General features: G+C 46.6%; 1 protein-coding gene across 2 annotated transcripts in view; it reads right to left on the reverse strand.

Moving 5' to 3' along the window:
- Positions 1 to 26,374, reverse strand: part of LOC146832701 (cytochrome P450 2J5-like) — a 323,369-nt gene that overhangs the window by 276,970 nt on the left and 20,025 nt on the right. For both annotated transcript variants that reach the window (XM_085605996.1, XM_085605995.1), the window contains exon 2: positions 10,764 to 10,926. In XM_085605996.1, coding sequence (XP_085462122.1) covers positions 10,764 to 10,926 — 163 coding nt within the window. The remainder of the gene's footprint in view (positions 1 to 10,763; positions 10,927 to 26,374) is intronic.

Below are 26,374 nucleotides of genomic sequence, written 5' to 3' on the forward strand. Positions count from 1 at the left end.
TAGCCAACGGTAGAGGTGCTCCTGCGCACCAACATAGTGAGGTCCGCATCGCATACCGCAATCCACCACTACTCCGGGGTGCACGGAGGGGATTACCAACGGTAGCTGCCATCTCCCTGCATCACAGGACGGATGATGTGGGATGTGTAGTGCAGGATGGCTGGGGGGTGAGTTGCTCAGACAGTGCGAGGTTGGAAGATTGAATGTCTCATTTGGGTACGTGGAAGTTGATTGTGGCGTTGCGGTAGCAGTGGGTGGCCCGTGATCCAGGCTTCCTGGCAATGGTCGCGGTTGGGTCGCAGACGGCCACACTTGTGCTTGTCTTTGCACAGTGTATGCCATTAAGTAGGGGTGGGTGGAGGTACAATCAGCTGGGAGGCGGGAATGGGCGAGGACAGGGGTGCGGGGCCGCAGGGGCAGCTGAGGCGGGAAGCGGGAAGTGCGGACTCAGAGAAGCAAAAGAAACTGTTAATCAAAGGGAAAATCAAGGGATAAGTAACTGATGTAAACATGCTCTGTATCCTCAGGGGTTGGGAGGCTGGGTAGGACTGCTCCAAACATGGAGCAGGGCATGTGCGGATTAGCATGCACACTCAAGTGCGCAATGACTGTTTGGTCGGCCCACTCAGGCCACCCAATGCAGTCATGCGTACTTCTCTGTTCGCAATGCAGGCTGCATTAGAGCCTGCATGGAAACATGGCCACCCCTCCTGCCCCTGACTGCATGACTTGTCCCGTTGACAATTACCAATCCCACCACTGCATCGCAGCATTGTGAATGACTCAGAGGAGGGAGCCTGGCTGCCTACTTCCTTTTCCTGGGAGCAGACGCAGGAGTGCAGGAGCTACGAAGACATGGACGGCTTTGAGGTAAGACTTCCCTCAATGAATTTAAAAAAACACCCGCTCACACACACATCCCTGTGTACATGCACCATCCAGTGTTCTTTACGGCGTTTAACACCTCACAGCTGTCCAGACTCACCCGCATTCCTCAATGGTGGCCGTTGTGCTCTCATGCACAGCGGGCGTACCACTCGTGTGCCAAAGGCACATACGTAGTTGCGACGCGTGCCATAACATTGCATTACATTCCAATGCATACCAATACTAGGCACATTGCAACAGTAGAGTAGGTGTTGCATAGCGGAGACATGTAGATCACTGTTCCCACTTCAGTGAGTGCAACCCAAAACTAACCTTTGCACAACAACCCCAAACATGAACCCTGGAATTCCTTTTTGAACCCCCAAAAGACACCGAAAAACTCACATTTGAGACAAATGCACACCCCAAATTACATTTTATTTGCCCAAAGACACACCCAACAATTTTCAAAATGTACCCCCAAAACACCCACTTTTTCATATTTTACCCCAAAAAACAACCCATTTTTCATATTTTACCCCAAAAAGAAACCCAAATTTTCATTGTTTACATCCACACTCTATACACACCTGAAATAGTTAAAATAACCCCATAACTGACCTCACAATGTGTTGCAATGAAATGCGAAGTTAAGGCACCCGCATTGTTGTAGTTGCGTTGTTAACGAAGTACTGCCTGCATTGCAATGGTCATCTCCTGTGCCAAAGGCAACCCATAGGCTACGCCATTTGCTCCCGTCTGTCCCTGGACCATGCTCAGCACCAAGGAGCATTCCTCTTGGACACTCCACAGCTACGACGCCAGCACCCTCCTCGACATCAACCCTGGACGCCACATCACCTTCCAGGACCGACCTCTGCTCTGTAGCGGACATCGACTTCACCATCACTGACGGCTGTAGTATCAGCCGCAAGGAGCACCCCGAACGTCAAGGAGGAGGCATTGCCGTCACCTACAGAGGCGCACTCCGACTGATCCCGCACTCTAATGTGCCAAGGATGACCATGGACCATGTCAACTCCCAGATCCGGACCAAGCCCTAGAACATCCTCTGCGTCACACTCATGTGCAGGCCCCCCGGGCCATGGAACCCCATTCTCCAATCCCATTGTAGATCTCATTGCACCCCAGGGTCTCCCATCCACCGACAACATCCAACTCGGTTAACTCAAGTTCCACCTGGGCTAAGCCCAGTGACCAGAGCACCAGCCCCTCCTAAGGAAGGTCACTGACATCAGACGCAAGCAGCAAGTCACTTCAACAGGCCACGTAGCTGGACACACGGTTCAGCACGTCACCTCCTCCAGAGGGTACCTTAACTACAGCCACAACACCGGACTCGCCTGGCACTACCATCATTGGGTGAAACACGTCTTCACCTTGCCCACCGAACGCCTGCGCCATCATAGCACCCCCTTGTAGCTTGATCAAGGCCACCGCAGAACGTTTCGTCAACTCCCTCCGCACCAACACTCCACCAATGCTTCCAAATTCTGACACCGCAGCACGCGAACACCACCTATGGATCGCCAAAATTGCCGACATTCGAGCACCCCTCATGTACGCCACTGTGTCAGTACCTTGCGCCTGCCTTATGGCAGGCGTGAGGGTGAGGCAGTGTCATAGGGATAGGCTGGCCCCATGCATTGCTGGAGTTGCGTCCTGGTTGTGACACAACTGCAGCAATGCGTGACTTTAGTGCAGACAGATACGTCAGGAATTCAGACGTATCTGTCATTACTTGCGTCATGGAGCACTGTCCAGTGAGTACAGCGCATCCATGCTGTTACAAGGAGTGCGTCATGAGAAGTGTTGCAACGCTGTCTTGTCGCAGCACAGCAACACTTTTCATGAAGTTGGCACAGGAATGCGCACTATCATATTGATGTTGCGCATCCCTGCACTGTATTTTAGGTGCAGGACAGCACTTCTACATTGCTTGCAGTGCTGTCCAGCACCAAAAACATGCATTGAGGGTGGCCCAAGTCATATCCCCATGTTTAAGTAATTTTTTTGTGGTGTTAAATTCTTGCGGCTAATGGGGCTTAGTGCAAATTTATTAAATGCTTTGCGGGTCCGGGACATCATTGGTAATAGAGTGAACTGGTGTTAGTGACTTTTTCCGTGAACTTTTGGTAAGGAATGCCTACTTTGCATGTCATTAGCGATAAATATCGCTGGCATGCAAGGCGATAAAAAATCCGGCTGCTATCGCCGGAAAGCTGTCGCTAATGCCTGTTGGCGCCAGCTTGATAATAGCGCAATTAAAAAAAACGCGTTAGCGGCACAAAATTCGCTTGATAATATGCCCCAGAATCCTTTATAAATAACTTATTGAAGTTTGTGAATTTGTTGCACCTTACAGATATGAATGATGTACACCACAAATCCTATCCCAAGTTCTTTGTGAATTGCATAATTTGAGCTGACCATAGGGAGTCCCAAGATACGCCAACAGGTATGATTTTCCTCTACCTGTACTGATGTAACATTCCAATACCACCAGGCACAATTTCCTCTGCCTGTACTGAGGTAACATTGCAGAACCCCCAGATTCTTGCCCCAAATGTCATTATTGGGAGACATTCACACGTATACATTTCCAGAATAGGGATAATAGTTTTTTTCCTAGACTTGAAGCTAGATTAAATAGGGAACCCAGAGATTAAGCGAAGCTCTGTTTCTAGCAACCAAGCATGGGCCTAAAGTACAATTAGAATCAAAGGTCACCCCCAAGTCTGAGAAGTGTGGGATTCTCTCTTTATGTTTGCCTTTAGTGGCATAACAGCTGGACTTCAAATTTGTAAGACTAAATACCATAGTATTTGTATTAGTGAGGTTTATCTTGAGATTTAGGCGCTCCTTAAATTGCACAAATATTAGGGTAATTTCTTTTGGTCATTGGAGGTCTGGACATAATGACAGCATCATCCTCATATAACAAAGCATGCACAGGCCTATTATTTACCACTGGCATGCCCTGCCCTGCTTTCAGCAAGGTTGCCTCAAGCTTATTAATATATATTAAGAACAAAAATGGGGCTAGGACGCATCATTGTTGAACCCCCGCATTAGTCCAAATTAATGTATGCATTTCTTATTGCTACAAAAGCGTACAGATGCTGAGAGGTCGGGATGCAATGCATGAAAAAGGTTCACAAAGCCTTCATCAATACCTAGACCACACAGAATATCCCACAGGTTTGACCTGTTGACACTGTTGAAAGCACAGGAGAGGTTCATAAAGGACACATTTATTGAACAGGCTTAAGCCACCGTACAGTTAGAAATGAGAACATATAGGTTCAAGCGCTGTTCAAGTTCCCCTAGACCAGTCCTAAAACCATACTGGTCTCCTGAATTTATACCATGCCCGGAAGTCCACAACAGAAGCTTCTTCAAAATAATCCTGCCTCCAATTTGTACGCTTGAGTCCAAGAGGGATATTGGAGGTAACAACAGGGATCCCTATTGTTGCCCTTTTTGAAAACCGGTTCTATTTGTTAGGCGGGTACAAGGGCAGGGACTCGTTACTGTAATTATCATAGAGAGGTGGCAGATAAACCTCTTCAAAATGGGTGACCGATTCATTGGTGCCAATGTTCTGAGCCAGGTCGGAGATGGGGGCCCTCAGCAACCTGATGTCCAGAAGACATAGGGGTCATTACTCTTACATGAAACAGCTAGCTCCTCCCAGACCTCCAATTGTAATATCAGTTTCCATTTTTTTCAGTGCCATTTTGTATACTCCCCTGCACAGCGCTACATCCTCCCTATTTCTTGGGGCAGGATTTAAGACAATCCAGAGATTATAGTTAGGAGATTCACAAAACACCCTGGTGAGTTGTTAATTGCCTGTCTAAAAGGTTTTGGGCCATATTCACAAGGAGCTATCGCCGAATTAACAGCACTTTATCGCAGCTAATGTTGTGATAAATTTACCTCCCCATTCAATAGCTGGTGCTAACTGCCCACAGCACCAGTTTACCCGTGATAGCAGCCGCAAAAAAACATCGCACAGAGGATCCCCGCAACTATCGCTAATGAGATGCAGAGTAGGCATTCCCGTGCCAAAAGCCGCGACAACGCCACACCTCAACATTCTCAACGACCAGCCCGATCGGCGATAAGAACACAAAACCGGCGATAAGGCGAGTTAGCACCAGGAAATCTACACCTGCTCTGACCTGGTGTTAAGTCGGACGGCAGCCAGCACCACAAAAGGGAGACCAGCCCGGGGCCACATCGGAAGGGCAACAGAGGCCATGGAGCCACACATCATGCGGCCTGGACACCCAAGAGGGCCACAACACCCACCGACACCACCCCCCAGACCACCCCTCCCTGGCACCCCCCTAACAAAGACATGCCACATCAGCTACACAAAAACATGTACAAAATATTCTGCATGATGTGGCACAATCACAACTGTTGAAATGCATGTGTTGTCACAGAAATGAGCATCACACATTCACTTTAGAAGCAACAAATGAAACTTTATTGAAATGAACACTGAGATTAAATGAAGACACATGGCGGCTCCCCATTGGACAGTCCATAGGTCACAGCCTGCAAGACAAAAAACATGATGAGAAGGTGTGTCCTGCGCACATCAAAGGACAGAGAGAGAGCGAAGGAGAGAGAGAGAGAGAGAGAGAGAGAGAGAGACGAAGACGAAGAGCGGGAGAGAGAGAGGGAGAGAGAGAGAGAGAGAGAGAGAGAGAGAGAGAGAGAGAGAGAGAGAGAGAAAGAGAGAGAGACGCCCCTGCGCACCCAGGCCACACTGCTCACCTGCTGCCACCGGTGTGTCTCCAACCACGTGCCGGTATGTATAGCAGTACACCAGGACACACATCTGATTCAGGGTCATCATCTGAAACAGAGTCCAGATACATGACTGGCACAGTATACGCACTTGCACAAGACAACATCGCCTACCCACCCATGCACACCCAGTCAGAAGCATCACAAAGGCACCTGCCACCCACGGAGCATGCCCACCCATGCACACCCCGGCCTCACTGCTCACCTTCCGCCACCAGCGTGTAGATTGGATATCCCACCACGTGCCACTGCAAGCCACAAGCCCGGGGCCCGCGGACATGGCACCCTCCACACCATGTAGCCACGCTCCGCAGGCCAACAGGTCTCACGTTTGGTGCTGGGTCTTGAATACTCCATGGCAGAGGACATACCAGTGCACCGCATCGCAAGCTGCACACCCACTCAGTTTTGATTTGTTCACCATTACGTACATCAATTGTGTGTCTTTTGCACACCTGATCAGCCCAATGGGTGCCACTAAGTCTGTGACCCGGAAGCGAGGCCACATGGCGGTAGGCCCGCGCTGCCCACTGGCTCTGGCCTACACTGCGGTCCAGCAGGGCACACGAAACCTGAGTTGCCCGGACCGCCGGGACGGGGCATCATCGCAGGGTTCCCACCCGCTCAGCAGCTTAAGGTGCCTTTGACTCAGTGCACCCAACGTCACCGTCCCGCGGCGGGGTGCCTGCCGCAATGCACTGGGTACGACTAACCCTGTGCAACCCCTGTGCGTGCAAACCTGCCCTCAGGGAATGGCTGTGACATGCTGACAACCAGACCAGTGGCCTGCACACCACCAGTGAGTTTGCCTGAGATGGGGAGCAATGAGGGCCCCCCCTCTGAGTGTAAGCGGAGTGGTCTGGCGTGCCATAAACCGGACAAGCACAGGGCTTGCCACGATTACATGTGGGCTCTGGGCGTGGTTCAGTCCATGTCCGGACAAGGAAGTGAGTGATGTGTGTGTCCCTGTTGTAGTGTCCATGGGACCCAGTACACAAAATGCAATGTAGCACCCTCTGACTGGCATCCCACAGGATGAGAAACATTGACGCAAGGGAAATCACTGTCCCTACATTCATCCACACATGCATACATGACTGATGAAAGACATGACACAGCAGTCCGTCACTGGATGTTTATTGCACATACACTATATGGGCTCGTGGAGGGCCAGCCAGAGGCCATCTGGGGATGACTAGTCCTGCGGAAGGGAAGGATACAGTCCGCAGCCTGGTCGCCGTGTCATTGGTCGTCAAACAGGATGTGACAGTCCATGTCACTGTCCAAGGTGAGTGCATCGGAGTGTCTCGAGGATCAGTGGAAGGTCATGAGGCCGTGTGCGGTGCCAAGCAGAAACAGGCCAGGTGGCGGTAATGAATGCTAGTGCCTGGCCCTTCTGACCACAGTCCCATCCAAGTCCTAGTCCCCGGGTGTGTGCCCTGCCCCACCTGTGGGTGTTGCAGAACCGGCTGCCGCACTGCGGGCCACTGATACATCAGGGGCATGAGTGGATCCGGCTGCCGCACTGGGTGGCACTGACACACCAGGGGGTGGGGATGTGGATGGTGTGGGGGCAGCAGCATTCATCAGCGCCACGCCTTGTGGTGGCAATACAATGGTGGAGGTCTGTAGGGCATGATAGATCCCAGCTACATTTCGATGATGTGCAGCGGTGGCTGCCATCCTTTCCGCCTCCATCCGCACCATGTCCTCTATGAGCCTCTGTATGTGTGCCAACTCACGGCTGGCATCGCTGGAGCCACTCTGAGCAGACAGCTGTTCTTCTCTCCACGTCATGACTCCAGCAATGTCAGTCAGGGCTCGTTGGAGACCATGGGGTGGACATAGACACCCAAGGATGGCGTCCAGTTTGGCAGCCATGATGCCGAAGCCCATCTGCACCTGCTCAACCATCTCCATCTGGCACTCCAGCACACGGCATTGGAAGGCCATGTGTTGTTCTTGGAGGTCTTGGGAGGGTGCCGTGGCTGTGGGTGCCTCCTGCTGGGTGGTTTGGGTGGTGGGTGGGGTCTCATTGATGTAGCTGGGCTGCCCTGAGCCTGGAGGTGAGTGCCGGATGAGGCCAATGATGTCTTGGATGGTTTGGGTGTCGATGCTGGCGTTGTCCTCCTCGTCATCCATGAAGAGTGGCTGGGACTGCTCTGCAGGAGGTGTTGACGGTGCCCCTGCGATGTGAAGGGGAGATGCTGTAATACAATGTGTCCACATGTGTGTAGACGCATGGTACAGGTTGATATTCTGACCGCATGGCATTGTACATTGTGACAGTCTGTAGATCTGGGCGATGACCCAGAGTCATTGTGGGTGTGTACTGTGCCCTGCTTGATTGTGCATGTGTGCCATTGTGCCCATCTCCACCCGTCCCCCCAGTACCTGGTGGTCACTCACCCTGTTGCAGTTGTGTTGTGTCCTGTCAAGCAGTGTCCGGTCCCCTGACTCCGGCCACAGTCTCCACACTGATGACTGTCGACACCAGCTCCTCCATGTCATCCAGCTCCAGCTGTGGTGCTGGGCCTCCACCTCCAGTCTGCATTGCTGCCTTCTGGTTGGCAGAGAGTTTCTCCTTGGTCTTCCGCTTGATGTCATTCCATCGCCTCTTGACCTCATCCATTGTCCGCTTTTGCTCTCCGACGGCATTCACCTTGTTGACGATGTCCTGCTATATTGCAGTTTTGGTGCCCAGTGACACGTTGGAGGTGACGAAGAGTTGTTGATGGTGCTCCATCATCTTCGTGACTATGATCCTGTTCGCCTGCGGACTGAACTTCGTCTTCCTCGTCTTTTTGTCCTTGCCCTTCCCTGTCCCCGAGGGTTTGTGCGGTTGCGCTTATCCTCTGCGCCGGCTCCAGCAGCCTCCATGGTGCTTGGATGTGGGTCAGTTTGGGTGTAGGTGTTTTTTCTGCTTTTATGGAGATTTTTCCCACCTGCCAGGTGTGTGTTGCAGGCCTGGCGCTGCTTATCGCTGATTTCCTCATCGCGCTTTGGCCCATTGCAGGTTTTATGGTGTTGTGGTTTGTGTTTTTATCTCCATCAAGGTGGTTTTATCGCAGACATTGTCCGCAGTTTCAGCAGACTATCGCATGCTACTGCCTTGTGAATCCCCCCTTGTCACGGGGTTATTCTCCTGTGATGGGCTTCGATATTGAAAGTTGCGTTACGCTACTCTTGCAGTAGTTATCACACGTTCTTGTGAATAAACCCCTTTGTCTTCAGTTTCCTTATTCTAACTCGCAAGAAAGAGTATGCCTTGGTAATTTCAGATGGCACAACATTCAACATTAAGCACAGGTCAACCAATGATTGGTCCACAGAGAAGATCACCAAGGTCTGCATCTTTCCATGCAAGCCTATGACTATTATTTTTAGTTGACAGCACCACAACTCCCCCTAGCTCAAAGTACTTACAGCCTTGCTAAAGCGGCCTCGAGAGGGTTATGGTCACTGAATGGTTTAGTGATGACAGTAGCCTCCAGGACAGCATTAACCAATTCCCCAGAGGCAAAAATGTAATCAACTATTGTACAACAGCCTCTGCCAACAAAGCCATCTGTACCGCTGCACTAATTATGTGACATCAAAAAATTGATGAATGATTGCCCCTGTTGTCCCTTTTAGTTGATTCATCCTGGTGATCCCTCTAGTTAAATGGATAGTTAGCAGCTAACTTGATGCTGGGCCCATATTTGGTATTAAACCTCCCCCACCCCCATCCCCCTCAACAAAACGTGAAAAAGCCGGCCACGAGAAAAGGGCAAAGTACTCAACTCAATAATGAAAACAAAGAATAAAGTGCAATTTGGATTGCCCTTAATAGAAAAATCATTGTTATAAAAGTTGATCAGAGTGAAATTATAATTATGGGACTAATGAAGACTACACGCCTGAATAAAATTTACTCAGGACAGCTACAGGCGAGATGGCATATTTTAAGGTCGCTTTAAACCACGCCATCAATCCAACTCGCGCCCTCCCAGATTGCCCAATTCTCTCGTAACAACACCACATGAAATTGGTTAATGAAGTTGGGCCAGTTCTCCACATTTACCTTAAAGCACACGCCAACTATGTTCCAGCCAAGTCACATTATTAACTTTAAATCGCACTGTTACACACCCTTATAGACTCATTCTATTACGAAACGATGCTGACTAATTTCCTGTAAACAGCTATAAAGTACAAGACACTGTTCATCTGTTTTAACATATTTCTGTTCCCTTGTTCATTGCGGAGCCTAGGAATATTTATGTGCGTAAATTGCGTTGCAGCAATCATCTGTTCACTGCAGTGCAAACTAGCTTTAGTTTAACTGAGAGAGATGATTGGAGGAGCCCTCGCATCAGATTGAGTGACACTAGCTCCCATTGACGGAACTAATTAATTGCCTGATATGCCAAAAATGAAGGGAAACATGGAGGTTTCCACTACATATTTCCCTATGCCTTCCTATCTATCTCCCCCTCCGACCGCCAACTCTCCAGGAACGCACTGGTGGCACTAGGCACGACAATCATTTTTGGCGCCCTCACACCCCAAGACAGCCTCCTCGGATTCTCTCACTACCGCAGGGCAAAAGTGGCCCTCATCTCCCCAATAATAAGTTATTGCTAAACACAGGACCCCCCGGCTGAGGTCAGCGTCCCCTCCACAGGTCAGCTTTTGAGTTTCTATGCTGTTTTTAGAAACAAGCCTAAATAAAAAAAATGTATTTAATACTTTGATAACTTTATTTCGGTCGGAGACCATAAAAGCACAAGTAAAATATATACATACATGATAAAATACATAAATAATTAAGCACCTAGGTTAAAAAGTTATTAAACCAAAAGTTATCAAGAGGGACATAAGAAAGAATTCAATTCATCAATATTAAGAACAGTTAATCAGGGCAGACCTCCTCCGCCACATACCATATAAAAAACGAGAGACAGAAAACACAATGGGGGGTGAGGTGTCATATCTTAAAATCCTACAAGCTTGGGCGCATTGTTTTTAATACAATTGTTTCCCCCAAAAATGAAAAACAGGCCTACCGTCAGAATGACAAAGATCTTGGAAGAATGGCACAGCTGGCCTATCAGAGAACACGTCTGCATGATGAACAAGAGCCTCCTTTACAGCATGGAATCCATTCACCACCATCATAGGAGTGTGCCCCATCCACAGCGTGTATACGTTTCCATATGTCTTGCTTAACTAGGGGGAAGAAGCCACACAGGAAACAAATGAAAAAAGCTAATTCTTAGCACATAGCACTTTCAATCATGTATGTTAGGGGGCATCCATCCACATGCCAACATCCCCAACGAGTCTTGCTTTGGGAACCAGCACATTAACTTACCAGCTCAATGAGTTGGACTTCCGCTTGCTCACCCCAAAGTTCACATTTTGGTTTAATATTTCTCAGGCTCACAGCCCTTGGACAGTTACAAGAGTGCTATTTTGCTCTCCCAACCCAGGTGCTTGTTAAGTCAGAACGAAAGTGCTTGAAAGTGAGAGACGTGTTCTTCACCTACCTTCTGGAGTATTTGGAGCAGCTTTTTGGTGAGGACCGTGGCCAAAGTCCACTCTCTTTTTGGCTTTGAACCCTTGTGCTTTGGTCCACCCAGGCTTCCGTCACTTAGCTCTCCTCAGAATGGTACCTGGCTACAGGGGCGGCTCCTTCACGTTGGCGGAGGAGCACCGCCCCACGGCTTTCTCGCAGTGCAAGAAGCAGAAACATAAAATGGTATTATAAATACCATTTTATGTTTCTGCTTCTCGCGCTGAGAGAAAGAAGAAGGGTTTGTTCTAGGGCAGGGGAGGAGTGGCTTGCCCCCTCTGATGGTGCTGACTGTTTGGTCGGCCCCAGGGCCAACTAAACCAGTCGTAAGCACTCTCCCTTTTCTCCATGCAGACTGCATGCCGCCTATATGGAGAAAATGGCCTCCCCATAGAGCCCTGTGCTGTCGGCATCCCAGCCAATCACAATGCTGCCATTGCAGCGTTGTGATTGGCTTAGGGAGAGGAGAGAGGCTGCCTGCTTCCTGTGAGGAGCAGAGACACGCATGACGACGCGGGATTGGACCAGGCCGACTCAGGTAAGTTAACTTTTTTTTTTTCATTTGAAATAACACCCTCCCTTCCTCACTGCGCAACCCCCCACCCCCGCGAGTCATGCCGGCCGCGACTGCCTTGCTACATTGTTGAGATCAGGATTTTCTTTCACGTGGCATTACAAGTTTCTCATAAGTAACTTCATGTGAGTTAGGGTTTTTATTAAAACAAATTTAAAAATTACACTAAGGATTTATTAGTTAGGTAGTTTCTTAGGTTTTTAAGCTAATTTCTAAAAAAGAAAACAAAATAAAGGGATACTTACTTTTCTGAGGCGCTTCTCCCTATTTTTCACTTGGCGAATAGTTAATTAGGTTCATACTAAATTAAACCTATTGCTTTATTATGGAGATGGTACATATTTAGTGGTTACCTGTTTCCTAAGTTAGACCAAGGAAGATACTGATAAGAGCATTCTCAAAAAGTTGGCTTTGGTTACACCTCTGCTGTCTGCAGTCAGACCACCATGAGTCTTGCTTATCAAGAGAGGTGTTTGCTAGCAAAGGACATCATATTATAATGCAGCAGTTGATGGGGCTATGCATTCCAGGCACAGCATTGTTGGTGATTCCATTGCATCATCGCGTATCACTTGACACATTGTTCCCAAGAGGATGCTCTTTGTTGTCAAAGTCAGCTGAAGTGTGTTGCTGAACCTCCTATGGGTAAGAAAGCAGTTTAGAAAATAAATCACAGTACTTAGGCATTTCAGGGGCAGAATAAATCTGAATTATTCCATGGGTGAGTTTTCTACAAAAGTCCCAAAATGAATAACATTCAGTTTATAGACTTGTGGGATCAAGAGCTGGATGTATATTATGACCAGATGGAAGTATCACGAGCTGATGCAGTGTCCTCCTCGATTTCGGCAACAGGTTCGATTATTTTAGATGCAATGTGGAACTCTTATTTTGAGCCTGACATCACATACTATCCAATGTCAGAGATACAGATGCCTCACCTTCCATTCTCAACTTTGTAAGATATTGAATACGTTGCCCAGGGAGAAGGACCAATAAAAACAAATTGTGATCTGAGTACCTAGATCTCATTTGCCATATAAATTAGCTCAGACCCTAGAAGATGATCCTGCAATGGTTTCCTTCAGGTTAAAGGAAAGAAAAGATATTTTCTTATCAAAGGAAAGAAAGGTTCCAAAAAAGGGGATTGGCAGAAGAGTTTATGGTCTCTGGTAAGCAGGTGGATATGGCAATTGTACGAGGTTGAGCACAATGTGCAATATGCATTTTGTGGAATGCAAATGTTTACTGGAAGATGCAAATATCTCCTTAAGAGCATTCACTCAAAGTTGGATGAAATGCATGACAAAGAACTGGGTGGTAGCACTTACGGTAACCTGTGCAGAGATAAATTTGCAAGAAAATGTCAGAATACGTACCAAACTTTACTTCCTTATACAATGTTCAACCGTAAAGTTTTAGGAAGGCCAGGTGAGGCAGAGCACATTCGAAACCTCATTTTTTGCCACATATGGAGACCATACATCAACATTCAACAGTAGCTCCTTCCTTCCCTCAAAGGAGAGGCCAAACAGGGGCAGATTGCAAAGAGACCCAGGCCGGTCCAGCCCAAACAATACTGAGTGCATCATAGTTCTTTAAGTTCTTTTAATCCTTATTTCTCCCATTGTCAGATTTTAGATGTGGGTAATTGCCTTAAGTGCTACGAAGCTCAAACTGACACTTTCGAACCCTGTTGGAAATGGCCCTTTTTGCAGGGTTATCCCTAAACGTTTTGCTTTTTCCTCCTATTTTTTTCCTGACCTGTTTGTGTTGGTTTTAGGACTCTGGGCACTTTCCCACTGCCAATCAGTGCTAAAGTGCATATGCTCTCTGTGTAAACTGTGTTATGGATTGGTGTTTCCATGACTGGCCTATTTGATTTATGTGTCAAATAAGAGAGAGGGGCTCTATTCCACAAAAAGGGTAGAGCGCCAAGAGACAATAGTCCGAAGAAGTATTCCCCTTTTTGGCAACTATGCAAATAGTCATACAAACTCATACAAATATTACACTCAATCGATCACCAGAACAAGACACCAAAATTTGAACCCTAGTCACAAGGTATTATAAAAAATTCTTATTTTATTAGAAATATTAAACACAAAACATTGTTGAGCAAATACAGAATTTAAAAGTAATAAGACAATTACATAACAGTACACATAACTAATGACATTGTGCCTGTTATTCAATAAGCAAGCAAAAGAAGGATAACAAATAAAAATTAAAAAAATCACAAATAAAAAACAATACAAAGCATGGGGAGAACACAAGAAAGAAAAAATGTTTTCTAATCCAGAATACAAAGGAAGACACTAGACCCAAATCAACTATTCTCCGCAGTGTTGATACTGCTAGCTAATTTCATCGAGAACAGATGTTACTCCAGTCTACAGTCTGCCTTTTGGACTTGCGTCGACGCGTTTCGGTGGAGTACTATAATTATAAGACCACCTTCATCAGGACAAATTATTCAATCTCCCACGATATAGATAATCTTAAAATTTTCCAAGAGGTCCGTATTGGTAGACTTCTTGCCATAAAACTAAAAGGCGAGATCCGCTGAATTTAGCGGGAACGTGAAGGAACAAGCTTTTTGGTCTGCCTTCCTGCTTTTTAAAATTAATTCCGATCGGGAAGCGAGGGTATGTGCGCCGATCTTTCTGTTCAACATGAGTATTGTAATCTCTTTAGGATAAAACTGGTCCTGTATTACTGCTGAGGTCCCTTTGCGATGATCCTCGATGCAATTTAGACCATCTTGCTGGCACTTTATTTTTAATAATTCTGAGATCTCCGGTTCCCAGCACATGGATACCTATACGTCGTCCCGGGAGCAGCGTGTATTTGATTTATGTGTCAGTCCCTAGTAAAGTGCACTGCGAGTGCCAGGGCACATAAATCAAATGCTGTTGGTGGGCTGCAGCACTGGATTGTGCCAGCCACGCAAACAGCCCGTAAAATGTAACTCTGGCCTGCCATTGCAGAGCCTGTGTGCAGCCTGGGGCTGCCATGTCGACTTGGTAAGTGCACACACTTGCTGGTCCCTAAACCTTCCCTTTTCTACATGTGTGTCGCCCCTAAGGTAGGCCCAAGGTGCCACCATGGGCAGGGTGATCTGTATGTGAAAGGTAGGACATGCCCTGGTGTGTGTGGCATGTCCTGATAGTGAATTACAGCCTACTTCATTTTTCACTATTGCAAGGCTACCTGTTCCCCATAGGCCAGAATGGGCAGTTTGATTATAACACCCTTTAATCCTAACTGACCCAGGGAACATGGTAGAAATTCGAGTTTAGTATGCCTGAACTCAGAATGATAAAATACATCTTTTAGTGAAGTTGGTTTTATCATTCTGTGTATGAAAATACCACTTTTAGAAAGTGGGTATTTTCTGACCTAACCATCCAGCCTGCCTCTGCTAGCTTGTGTATTGTCTGTCTGGTTTGTGAGTGACAGGGGCTGGGGGAGACTCCAGGAGATAGGGTGAGTCAGCACAGGGCTGAATAGACCTATCTGCATGTAGATGGGTGGGAGGAGTCACACCTGGGTCTGAATAGGGCTGTGCCTGCCTTCCACAATGCTGGCTCCACCTCCTGTGGTGCGTCTGATGACCCTGGCCCACACTGACAAAGGAAGAAGGTGCACATTGGCAGAATGCACCCAGAACGGGTTTGAACTAGGTACAGGACCCTCTGCCTTCAGAGGACAAAGGATTTGGTGGTATAAATATTGGGGCCCAGAACTTTAGATTACTTCTGAACTAAGGAACCTGCCAGGAAGAAGGACCGGGAAAGCTGGAGGAGAAGTACTGCCCCTATGCTGCATGTTGTGGGGTTGGCCTGCAGTGGTTGCTTCTGTCTTGGGTAGAGAAAAGAACTGGACTGCGCTTTCATCATCCTGCTGTTAGAGTTTTCTCCAAGGGCTTGAAGTAGAGCTTGCCTCCTGTTGGGAGTCTCAGGGATAGAAAAGACTTCAAAGAAATCTTTTGGGATCAAGAAGACTGCCAAGAAGAAGCAGAGCTGGAGAAGCTGTGAGGAGGAACTACCACTTTGCTGTGTGCTTTGCTGTGTTGGCCTGCAGTGGCTGCTTCTGTCTTGGGCAGTGAAAGGACTGGACTGAACTTTCTGCAATCTACTTTTGTGAGTTTCTCCAAGGGCTTGAGGTAGAGCTTGCCCCCTGTTCAAGAAGTCTCAGGAACAGCAAAGCCTTCAAGCTTGACGCCGTCTACGACGCCGCTGCCGACTCCGTGTCCTGAAGGCACCGCAGAGGGAACCGCCGCAACACCGCATTACAACCCTGGTCTCACCGACGACACCTGCTGACGCCGCCACCGAGCCGCTGCTCGCACCACAACCTGAGGGCACAGCACGCTGCACTTTGCACCGCAGCACCAGACACCTGCCGACGCCAGCGCTCGTAACTCCATCAGAGAGGAGATCAACTTGCAACGCGTGTGACAACGAGAGGTCATCGACGACCTGCATTTCTGAAAGGTACTGTTTGCGGGTGTTCCCTACACCGTAGCTGACCCGCGACGCCGCGGTCAGCCAGAACTGTTTGGATTTGTTTGCTCACAACGCCTTGATAGTCCTGGACGGAGCTATCGACATCAAGGAACTGTTTTTCAAGGATATTTTGACAACTGAAGATTCGTAAGTACTGTATTGTGGATTATTTTAGTTTTGGTCTTGTCTTAAGTATATAAAATATTGGATATTTTTCTAAACTGGTGTGGTATCCTTTTGTAGTGCTTACACTGTATTACTGTTGGTTATGTGCAAATGCTTTACACACTGCCTCTAAGATAAGCCTGACTGCTCATGCCAAGCTACCAGGGGGGTGAGCAGGGGTTATTTTAGGAGTGTAACTCCCTTATCATGACAAGGAAGAAGGGTTCCTATTTGGACAAAGGTGCAAGCCCTTGCCAACTAGAGACCCTCATTTCTAACAAACCCCCATTAGTTTCTCAACTTTTTCATCAGTTTTAAAAAGCCCTACATTCCAATTTCTTCCTCCATAGCAAGGTGGGTCAATGATATTCATGGCAATGGTTGACTTTGATGCCTCGGAGTATGGGCCCACTCTTCAAGGGCGGTTATGGTGGCCAATAAATGTATTGCTTTCAAGCATTGGGAGGCTGTCATGAAAGTAAAAGATTGGTCTAAAAAATCTGCTTTTAAAATGTCTCACTTTTCAGTCATATGTCATGTGATATGATTGATAGGCTTTGCACCAGTCATAATGGTTCCTCTAGTCTTGTAATAAAATATTAAATATTCTCCACCAACATAATGTGAGGCTAGGATTCCATTAAAGACACAGAGTCAACGATGATCCCATCTGACCTCTCCCTTAATTTGTGCTCAGTTTATTTTCTCTTCTAGTGTGAATGTAGACTTGCCCAGAGGATTTGCGGTTGGTTCTTCACTAAGTTAACAAGCTTCAGGAAACCTGTTTATACACCAGTTGGATGAATTCAAGTTCTTGATGTTCTTACTTGTTTAGAGAGACTACTTTTTAGGTCTCGCCTACTGTATAGCGCATGTGTTGCCTGTTACGAGGTGTATTGCTAGTTTACATTTGGCTTGAAGCCCACACATTGATTACTACTGGTTGGCTTCATTGTCACACTCATTTGTTTGCTTATTTGTTACTGTGTGTGGGCTTTCTTTCCTCTTCTTGTGTATGCCCTTCCCCTAGAATATGGAAGCATTACTGTGTCCTTACACTACTCACTTTTTCCAGCGCTTCTTTTTACTTTTTGTTTAAGCACTCCGGGACAGATTTACTAACATTTCACGAACCCAGCACAACAAGACAACATGCTGCTCTGCCTTTCATGAAAGGGAGACATCAGAAATGTGCCATATTTACTAAGATATGGTGCATTTCTGCTGCCTTCTAGTGCTGGCGAACTGAGTGCTGCCTAGAGCCAACACAGGCACTATTGCACTTTGGTGCAAGGGAGCCTGAGTTACAGGCAGTATTGTTCTTGTGCATGAAGGGACACCTTTCTACACAAAAACATTTCCCTTTTTTTATGTGTGATGCAGAATGCATCACACATAGAAAAAAGAAGTAATGAGGAGAAATAAAGATATTTCTCCTTGTTAAGACTTGGTCTGAGAGGCGTACCCTGATTTACAATAGTGGTAGGCAGCAAACTCCACTCCGCCAGCGGAGTTGTTGGAGTGTTTGTCACTCCGTGCTCTGCTTGGGGCACAAGTTCAGCAAACTCCAATGGCCGAGCAGAGGATTTTTAGGCTCATGGGCCACATGATGTTTGCTGCTCACCCCCATGAGTAAAAGCATGGCAACTGCAATGCAAGCTAAAGGTAAAGGCTCAGCAGCTTCATTGACGCACTCTGACAAAAAGAGCCACCTGGTCTTGACCATGTGTCGAGCATGTCGTCGGAGCGAGCACCTATGGCCTCCTCTCTCATATTAAATCTCTCAGCTCCCCACCGAAGATGAGGCTGCTGTGTCGCGGGCCGCCTGGGAAGTGTCAAAGGCCGCACAGCCACTTGCAAGAGTAAGGGTGCATGGTGCAGTAAATCCAAATACTGGGCCACTGCCATCAGAACCCCCAGCCACGCCAGCCAAACACACCAAAGTCCAGCAAGACCCCCGAGGTTGGTCAGCCCAGTCCCAAGCCGCCTGCAGCGGCCGCGGAAAATTAAATAACACAGGCCAGCTGAGGTGGTTACTGATTAATCCTTTGTGCCACTGGAGGAGCTACATGATATAAGTGGCAGTATTCAGCGGTGTGTGCAGCATTGGTGGCGAGTACAGTATACTTATTATACTTAATTTATGTGACTTCATTTGTAGTCGCTTATTACCGACTTGTACTGTTGGTGCACCTGACCTCTTTGCAGGCATGCAGAATGGTTGTGTGCTGCCGAGACATTCTGCTCAGCGCTGCTAACACTCCCCATTGAGCTCAAGGTGGTGGTGAGCACTACTTCGCCTGCGTGTGGAACTCCACGGAATTCCACAGTGTTTTTTGGTAACTGCAGAATTCCACGTAGTGAAACTCTGCGAGCTCTGCCCACCCCCTTGTTTACAACTATTTGTAAATCTAGGAATGCACCAAAATCAATGGGTGGATGTGTGGAAACTCCCATACTTTATCCATCCACCTATCCTCCGCCTTGTGTTACTTAGGTAAATCCCATGAATGGGCTTGTGTTGCCTTGTGATGACTTGCGTTACACAATGACAATGCAAGCCCCTAGTAAATCTGGCCCACCGTGAGCAAGCATGTGTTTTCCTGCGGTCTCTCTAGTGTACTTCTCTCTCTCAGCTGTGCGGTACTCACAACCCCACTACATGATGTGCCTGCCCTTGTGTGCTCCCCTGCCTTTCTTCTTTTCTATTCTGCCCTCCATATTGGTCTCTCTTTCACCTGTTTACTCTTCCATTCCTATCACGTTCCTTCACCTCCACCCACATTCTCTGTGCTGCTTTCGGCTGCTCCATGTTACTGCAGCCCCACAGGCCCGTGTTACTTTCATGCCCTCTGCCTGTGTTGCTTAGCCCCCTCCTGTTTTACCCCAGTTGTGCTCCCACACCCTGATCCATGTTGCTTCCTCTAAAAGCTTAAAAAGAATATATATATATATTTTAATCCATTTTATTCTTTTTATTTGGTAATTGAGTTGCACCAACAAAAGGATGCATTATTTTCTAGTCATGCACATGCCTGCTGCACGCACTTACAAAATTACATAATACATTTTTTTTCTTATTGCGCCATGCTGGACAGCATCAGAGATGCTGAACAACATGGCTGAAAGGTATTGCTAATCCAATAGGTCCCCAAGTCCAGACCTACTGGCTTTGCCAATGCTTACTTCTTATAGTTACTGTGAGCCTAATAAAAAGGTGTACTGGACAAAGATTTGTGGGCCTATTTTTAGGCCATATGTTCTAGTGGCCTAGTCAGTGTCAGACTAGGACAGAAAATAGGCCTGAGCACCAAAATAAAAGTGGCCTTCTGTAGGAAATGTTGTTGTTAGTTGTGCAGGATGTGAGGCTTGAGCAAGTAATAGGTCCACAATTTCCTTTTACTGGGAACCAAGCACCCCATTGTAGCACTTGACTCTCTCAGGGTAGCGAAGCAGAGCAGTCCAAGGCCTACTCAGGAAAGGTGGTGTTATCTAGTAATAATTATTTGCTGGCAAGCAATAATAACACTCAATAACTGACTGTCCAGTCAGTGCTTTTTCTTTAGAAAAGAAAATGTACATTAATTGCACACATTACTAACTAAGGGTGAGCGTAGTTCGCGAAGTAGCACTTCGCGAAGCCACGCAAAGTGAAGTTCGCACTACGCGAGCTACGCGTAGCACTTCGCGAACTGCGTAGTAACATGTTCACACTATGCAAGATGTTGTTTTCAATGATTGCACAGTGCGGACAAGCAACTGGCACTGTGCAATCATTGAAAATGGCATCTTGCACAGTGCGAGCTGTAGTTTTCTGCTGCTCGAGTAGATTTTTACTCGAGCGGCAGCTTTCTCAACGCGAACTGGTAGTTTCTCATCGCGAGCGGTCGCGAGCATACACGACCCCTCGCAATCAGAAACCTGACCTCCTCGCGTTGGGAATCTCGCCGGGAGGTTTATTTTCCATGCTCGCGATCGCGAACAAGGAAAAAGTCTCGCCGGGATGTCATTTTGCTTGCTCGCGGTCGCCAACTTGACGTTGAGGACCGCGAGCAAGCAAAAAATGACCGCAGCACTACGCAACACTACGCTACGCGTGTTCGCACTGTGCTACGTGCAGTTCGCGTAGTGCGAAGTAGCGCGAACTTCGCAAACTACGCGAGCGTAGCGTAGTGCTTCGCCCAGGCCTACTAAATACTACAAATTAATTTACCAATATATACATAAGGCAAATCAAAAATACCTTAGATTACATTATGGAATCACATTCACCCCTTATGGGTCATTACCCCCCACAATCACAGTATTCCTCACCTATACCAGACGGCACATCACAATATTGGGGGTCACTTCATATAACAAACCAATTTGCTTATTCAAGAGTCATCACAACACATAAGGTAAGCCTATTGGCTTTATCAAAGGTGCACCATGTTAAAAGGCAAACAAAACATCATCAACCTGTCAGTGGTCATTAATCATGTGTAAATGCAATACTTAAAATCAATACATTTTACCATTGATCAAAATTACTATGAGCATAAAAAGTTGATAACGCATTGAATAGAACATAAAATAGGTCTGTATTTTTTGCATACACTTTCAGCTTAGAAATTGGGTTTCTGGCTGGAAGAGGTATGCACCCTGTCCAAGCAGAAACCACAATCTTAGTCAGCATAGGTGAGATACACACTAAAAGATAACCTGGTAGCTTCGCATAGAGCAGTCAGCCTTATCTAAAGAGGCAATGTGTAAAGTATATTTGCAACACAACATGCAGTACCACAATGAAAACACCATTTTGGTTCAGAGAACGATGTGCCGATTCTACTCCTACAACAGGGTCGATGCGCCGGTTCTGCTAGGTGTAAGTGTCAGCTCCTCCCTCTCTTCCTGCTAAGGAAGAGCCATCAGAATGCAGATGGGCTGTCAGACACACCTAACCTTCTTGTGTTTGTGGCTGTCTAGAGGGAATGCACAAAGAGAAGTTGTCACCCTCCTCAGACATGTATTAGAGACAGGCTGCAGGCACATAGAGCTATAAGAGGAGAGAAATGTCCACCTTGTAAAAGTGTCATTTCTAAAATAGTAATGTTAAATCCAACTTTACCAGCAACTGGTATTATTTATTACCATTCCAAACATATAAAACATGGCACAGCTACTCCTTTCTAATCAGGAATTACAGCTTAAAAGTATAATAAGGAACTTCCAATATTAACCTATGAGTGGAGTAGGCCTCACAATAGTGAAAAAACAATTCAAGTGTGTTTCACTACCAGGACATGCAAAACCTAAAAGTACATGCCCTACCTTTAATGTACAAAGCACCCTGCCCTATGGGTTATCAAGGGCCTACCTTAGGGGTGACTTATGTGTAATAAAAGTGGAGATTAAGGCTTGACAAAGGGTTTTAAATGCTAAGTTGATTTGACAGTAAACTGTACATACTGGCACTGCAGTGGCAGGCTGAGACATGTTTAAAGGGTTACTTGTGTGGATATATGGTATACCACTTTAAAAGGGACTTACATTTAAATCAATAATGCTAACTGTGCATGCACCAATATTACCATGTTCAGGAGAGAAGCACTTGCACCTTAGTACTGGTCAGCAGTCTGCAGTGGTAAAGTGCTCAGTGTTCTAAGGCCAGCAAAAAGAATCAGCAAAAGAGGAGGTAAACAGGCAAAACATTTGGGGGAAGACCACCCTAAGGATGACAGGTCTAACATTCAGGCCACCTTAAACTAATCCGTAGAACCTACCCCTTGAGGACAATGTACTCTCAGCTGTAGATCCATAGATTCAACCTTGGAGGTGCTTTGGAAACAGTGATGAAAATCTGAGAGTCCTAAATTCTGTGACCCAAGAAACATAGGAGCAAATTTCTGAATTGTAGCAAGGGGAGCTGCTACCTTATGGCAGTTCTGAATCACATTTTTAAATGTGTTGGTAGTGGCCCTGCTTGTTGTGGGACCACCAGAAGAAGAAGAATATGAAAAGTACAGCCCACGGGGTATTATGGGTCGCACCACCAGCCGAAGCGAGAATTGTATATTAGCGACTCAGGACATATTGTTTACCTGAGCATGGTTTCACACTGCACACCCTTTTCCTTTAGTTTTTTTCTGGTGTGTCTGGGCCTACCCAGGCACCATCTCATGCCTCATTGTTGAGCAGCTTGAGGACCCCAACGCCAGCTATCACTGTACTTCGATCCTCGCTGGTGGTAATAGGTCACCAATCTTAAAAAGGCCCTAACTCTGGACCTGTTTTGCTGAGTTGGACGATTCTGGGAATATTTTATTTCTGGAGGCAAGCTCTAGCCACAAATAGCAATTCCAGCAGAAAAGCAGTGTAATTTGCAGGGTACTGTTTTTTCTGGCTTTATGTACCAGCTTTCCTCCTTTCCTCTGTCCCTGGTGCTCCTTTTCTCTTGCTTGGAAACAGAAGTCAAGATTTTCCCCCAACTGGTCCTCAGGGTGTTTAAGGGAGAAACCTCACTGGCCTTTAAAGAGACCCACTGGCCTGGGGTTAAATGTGGCCAGAGTTCTTAGTCCTTTAGGGCATCAGCAGGCTTGTCCTTCCAGTTGTCCAGGGCTGTCGCCAGCGCCCAGTTCTAGTAAAAAACACTCTCTCTCCCTTTCGCAAGAGTTTTTTAAATGGAGTGGAAGGTTCTAGAAGCAAAGCACCCCTGGTCAATCTTAGGATGCCACATCACCCCTCCACCCCTTTCAAAACCCTCCTGCACACCATGCTGGGACAGTTGGGGGCCTCAGTTCCGCTCCTTACTGACATCACTGCCAAGGCCTTTCCCACCAAAACGTCAAAGAGGAGCCCCCTCCTATGTTGACTCCAGTTGTCTGGACTCCCTCTTTTGTTCAGTTAGCCTAGACTGTTGCCAACCATGCTACAGTGTAACAGCTAATTAAAAGATGCAGATTTTCTTCTCCACTCCTTCCTACTCAGGAGCTAAGGCAAGTAATATTAATTACTTATTTTGTGGTGAGAGCCTTTATTCCCGTTGGCTGGGTACACAGCAATTAACTTGGCCTAGCAGGGTGACAGAAGTCCTGGGCTCTGATCCTAAGCTGTGCCAGAGAAATATGAAAATGCTGGACGAGCCATAAGATGAACATACATCTGTTGGGGACTTCCATATCTGAACTGGGCGCACACTTTTCACTCCCATTTGATACCTCACGGTACTGTGCATGTCAAGACTTGTGATGTTCTTTCCGGCTCTGGTGTGTTGAAGATGTGATTTCATAACGTAATCTAATGACTTTTTTATCTGCCTTCTGTATATATTTGAAAGTTAAGCATAGTATTTAGTATCGTGCAATAAATGTATTTTTCCTTTCCTAAAGAAAAAGCATGGGCTGGACAATCATTTATTGAGTATTATTATTGCACGCAGCCAAATGGTGATTACTAGCCCACACCACCTCCCCTGAGTAGGCCTTGGACTGCTCTGCTTTTCTACCCTGATAAAATCAAGTGCTACAATGAGGTGCTACATTCCCAGTAAGAGGAAATTGTGGACCTATTACTAGTGCAAACCTCACATCTTGCACAGTTAATAACCTGATTTCCTACATTGGTGTTCAGCACTGGAAAAAATAGTAATCCCATTACAGTACGCATTGCTAACATTTGATAAGTTCAGTTTTGTCACACTATACCTATGCATTAATCCTCAAATATCAGAGTGCAGTGCTCTGAGAGGGTTTAAATGTTTGTTTATGTGAACTCCAGAGGTGGGAAAGGAAAGCCCCAGCACACATATCTCATGTGAAAACATTGATGGTTGGATAATATGTTAACTGTGTTTATTAGTATTGGCAGCACCGTCGGAAACTCTTCATTGTGCACTTTGCACCGGGACACAGCATTTGCATTTTATTCCCGCTCCCTCCCTTATTGGATCCAGCACTCAGCACTTTACTCCTGCTCCCTCCCGGCCTGACTGGACCTGCGTGGGAGGAGCAGTAGAGCCCAAGCACCACGAGACAGCGCAGGAGTGCGATAAAAACAGCAGGTGCCTCCCGCAGCGCTGGAGGCGCGCGGGACGTGCCCGGGCTCGGCCCGAGCGAAGACCGGGCAAAGACGGGCCCGTCTTCGCCCGTAATCATCCAGAAGAGGCCGGGCTGGGCCACGTCTCTTGGCTGTCTGCTGTAATACGTGTGTATGAAGGTACTGTGTTCCTGATTCTATCTACATAAAGCGCAAGGGTACTGCCTGTACCTGTATGCGATCACTTGGATAACACAGACTATTATTGGATTATTGTTAATTGACAGTTACGTGGGCACCCCTGAAGTATTAACTGTTTTTTCTTTGGGGTATTAAGATTGAGACTGATTATAGCATTTGCAATTAAGGCAGAGCCAACATGGGGAAGAGAAAATAATCTACCATACCACATAAGAAAAAACAGAGTAAAGCGGGGGAAGGATCTTGTTTGACACTACTGAATTATTTGACAGGCACTATGGGTGCGATAGAAAAGCACATTTTAACCGTAGAAGAGGCCATGAATCCAGATAGGATTAATTTTGCTGGTGGTCCTATCTTATCTGACAACGATAAAGGGTCAATTGATCCACTGATTGAAAGGCGCAGTGGAACAGATTAAAGAAATGGTTGTGTCGTGAATGTTTCAGATCATATTATAGATAGTGATCTTGAGAGTGATCCTCAACCACCCTCTAAGCGCCCTAGAAATCCAGGCATTTCATCGAAGCTGGACAGGGAAACAAGTTCAAAGGGTATGGCAACCCCGTGTGTAACACAAAAAAGAGCCGCGAAGAAGGGTAGGACACTTGCGACAAAAAAAATATGCGAGTGGGAGAAGGCGTTAGCCAGCTCTGACTCCCGTACACAGAATGAACTACTGAAATTGAAAAATAAACTGGATGCCCTCGATAGTTATCTTAGGGAGACTTTAAATAATTTGAGTGGAAGATTGGGGGCAATGGAAGACGTTTTGTCTAAATGTCATAAGAAATGTGAGCTTATTTTATCTGATTCTAAAGACGCCCAGAGTACCTGTAGAGTGAGTATGAATCCCAGTATCCAGTTAAATACCCATACTCCTAGAGAGCATCCGCTAACACGTAATAGTGATATGGGGACACGATATAAGCCATTTACTCCGAGTGGGATTATAACTAATCAAGTGGAGGGGCCTAAAGTGATGAAAGAGCCAAGATCTATGGATGATCCTGAGTTTGAAAATCAGACTACATACATAGATTTACCACCAGCAGCAATCCCTTATACAGTGGTATCAGCTAATGTCACCAGACTGCGCAAGGGGATGATTGAAACCTGTGAGAGTCTGAGAAATAAATCGTTATCCTGGCTCGGGACTAGGACTGGTCTAACTGATAGCCTCTTTTTAGAGTTCAAAATGGCAAGAAGGGTGAGCTGGATAGGGAGGGGGCTCAAGGATATGGCTAGCGATTTCGTCATATTAAATTTTAAAACTCCGCAACTAATTCAGTCGATTTTGATCAGGGCTGGAAATCGCTCGATCTTAGCACAACACATTAATTTTGTACCATTAGGATACTTTTATAAACCCAGTTATTTTAACCATATTAACCATATTAAACAAAGCAGGGAGGTCCCTCTAGTAACTCATAACCTAATGTACGGCGTACCCATCCATAATCGTTTCAATGTACTACCTAATTTTAAAAACATCACTGACATATTAACCTGATATAAGTAGCAGGGATATTGTATCGAGGATTCATAGGGATGATGATACTACAGGGGGAATAGGATCATTTGGTTTATACGATAATGCAGTGCAATGTGACATACCTGACATACATTCAGTAC

Source organism: Triturus cristatus, chromosome 5_1 (assembly GCF_964204655.1).
Source record: "Triturus cristatus chromosome 5_1, aTriCri1.1, whole genome shotgun sequence".
Classification (NCBI taxonomy): Eukaryota; Metazoa; Chordata; class Amphibia; order Caudata; family Salamandridae; genus Triturus; species Triturus cristatus.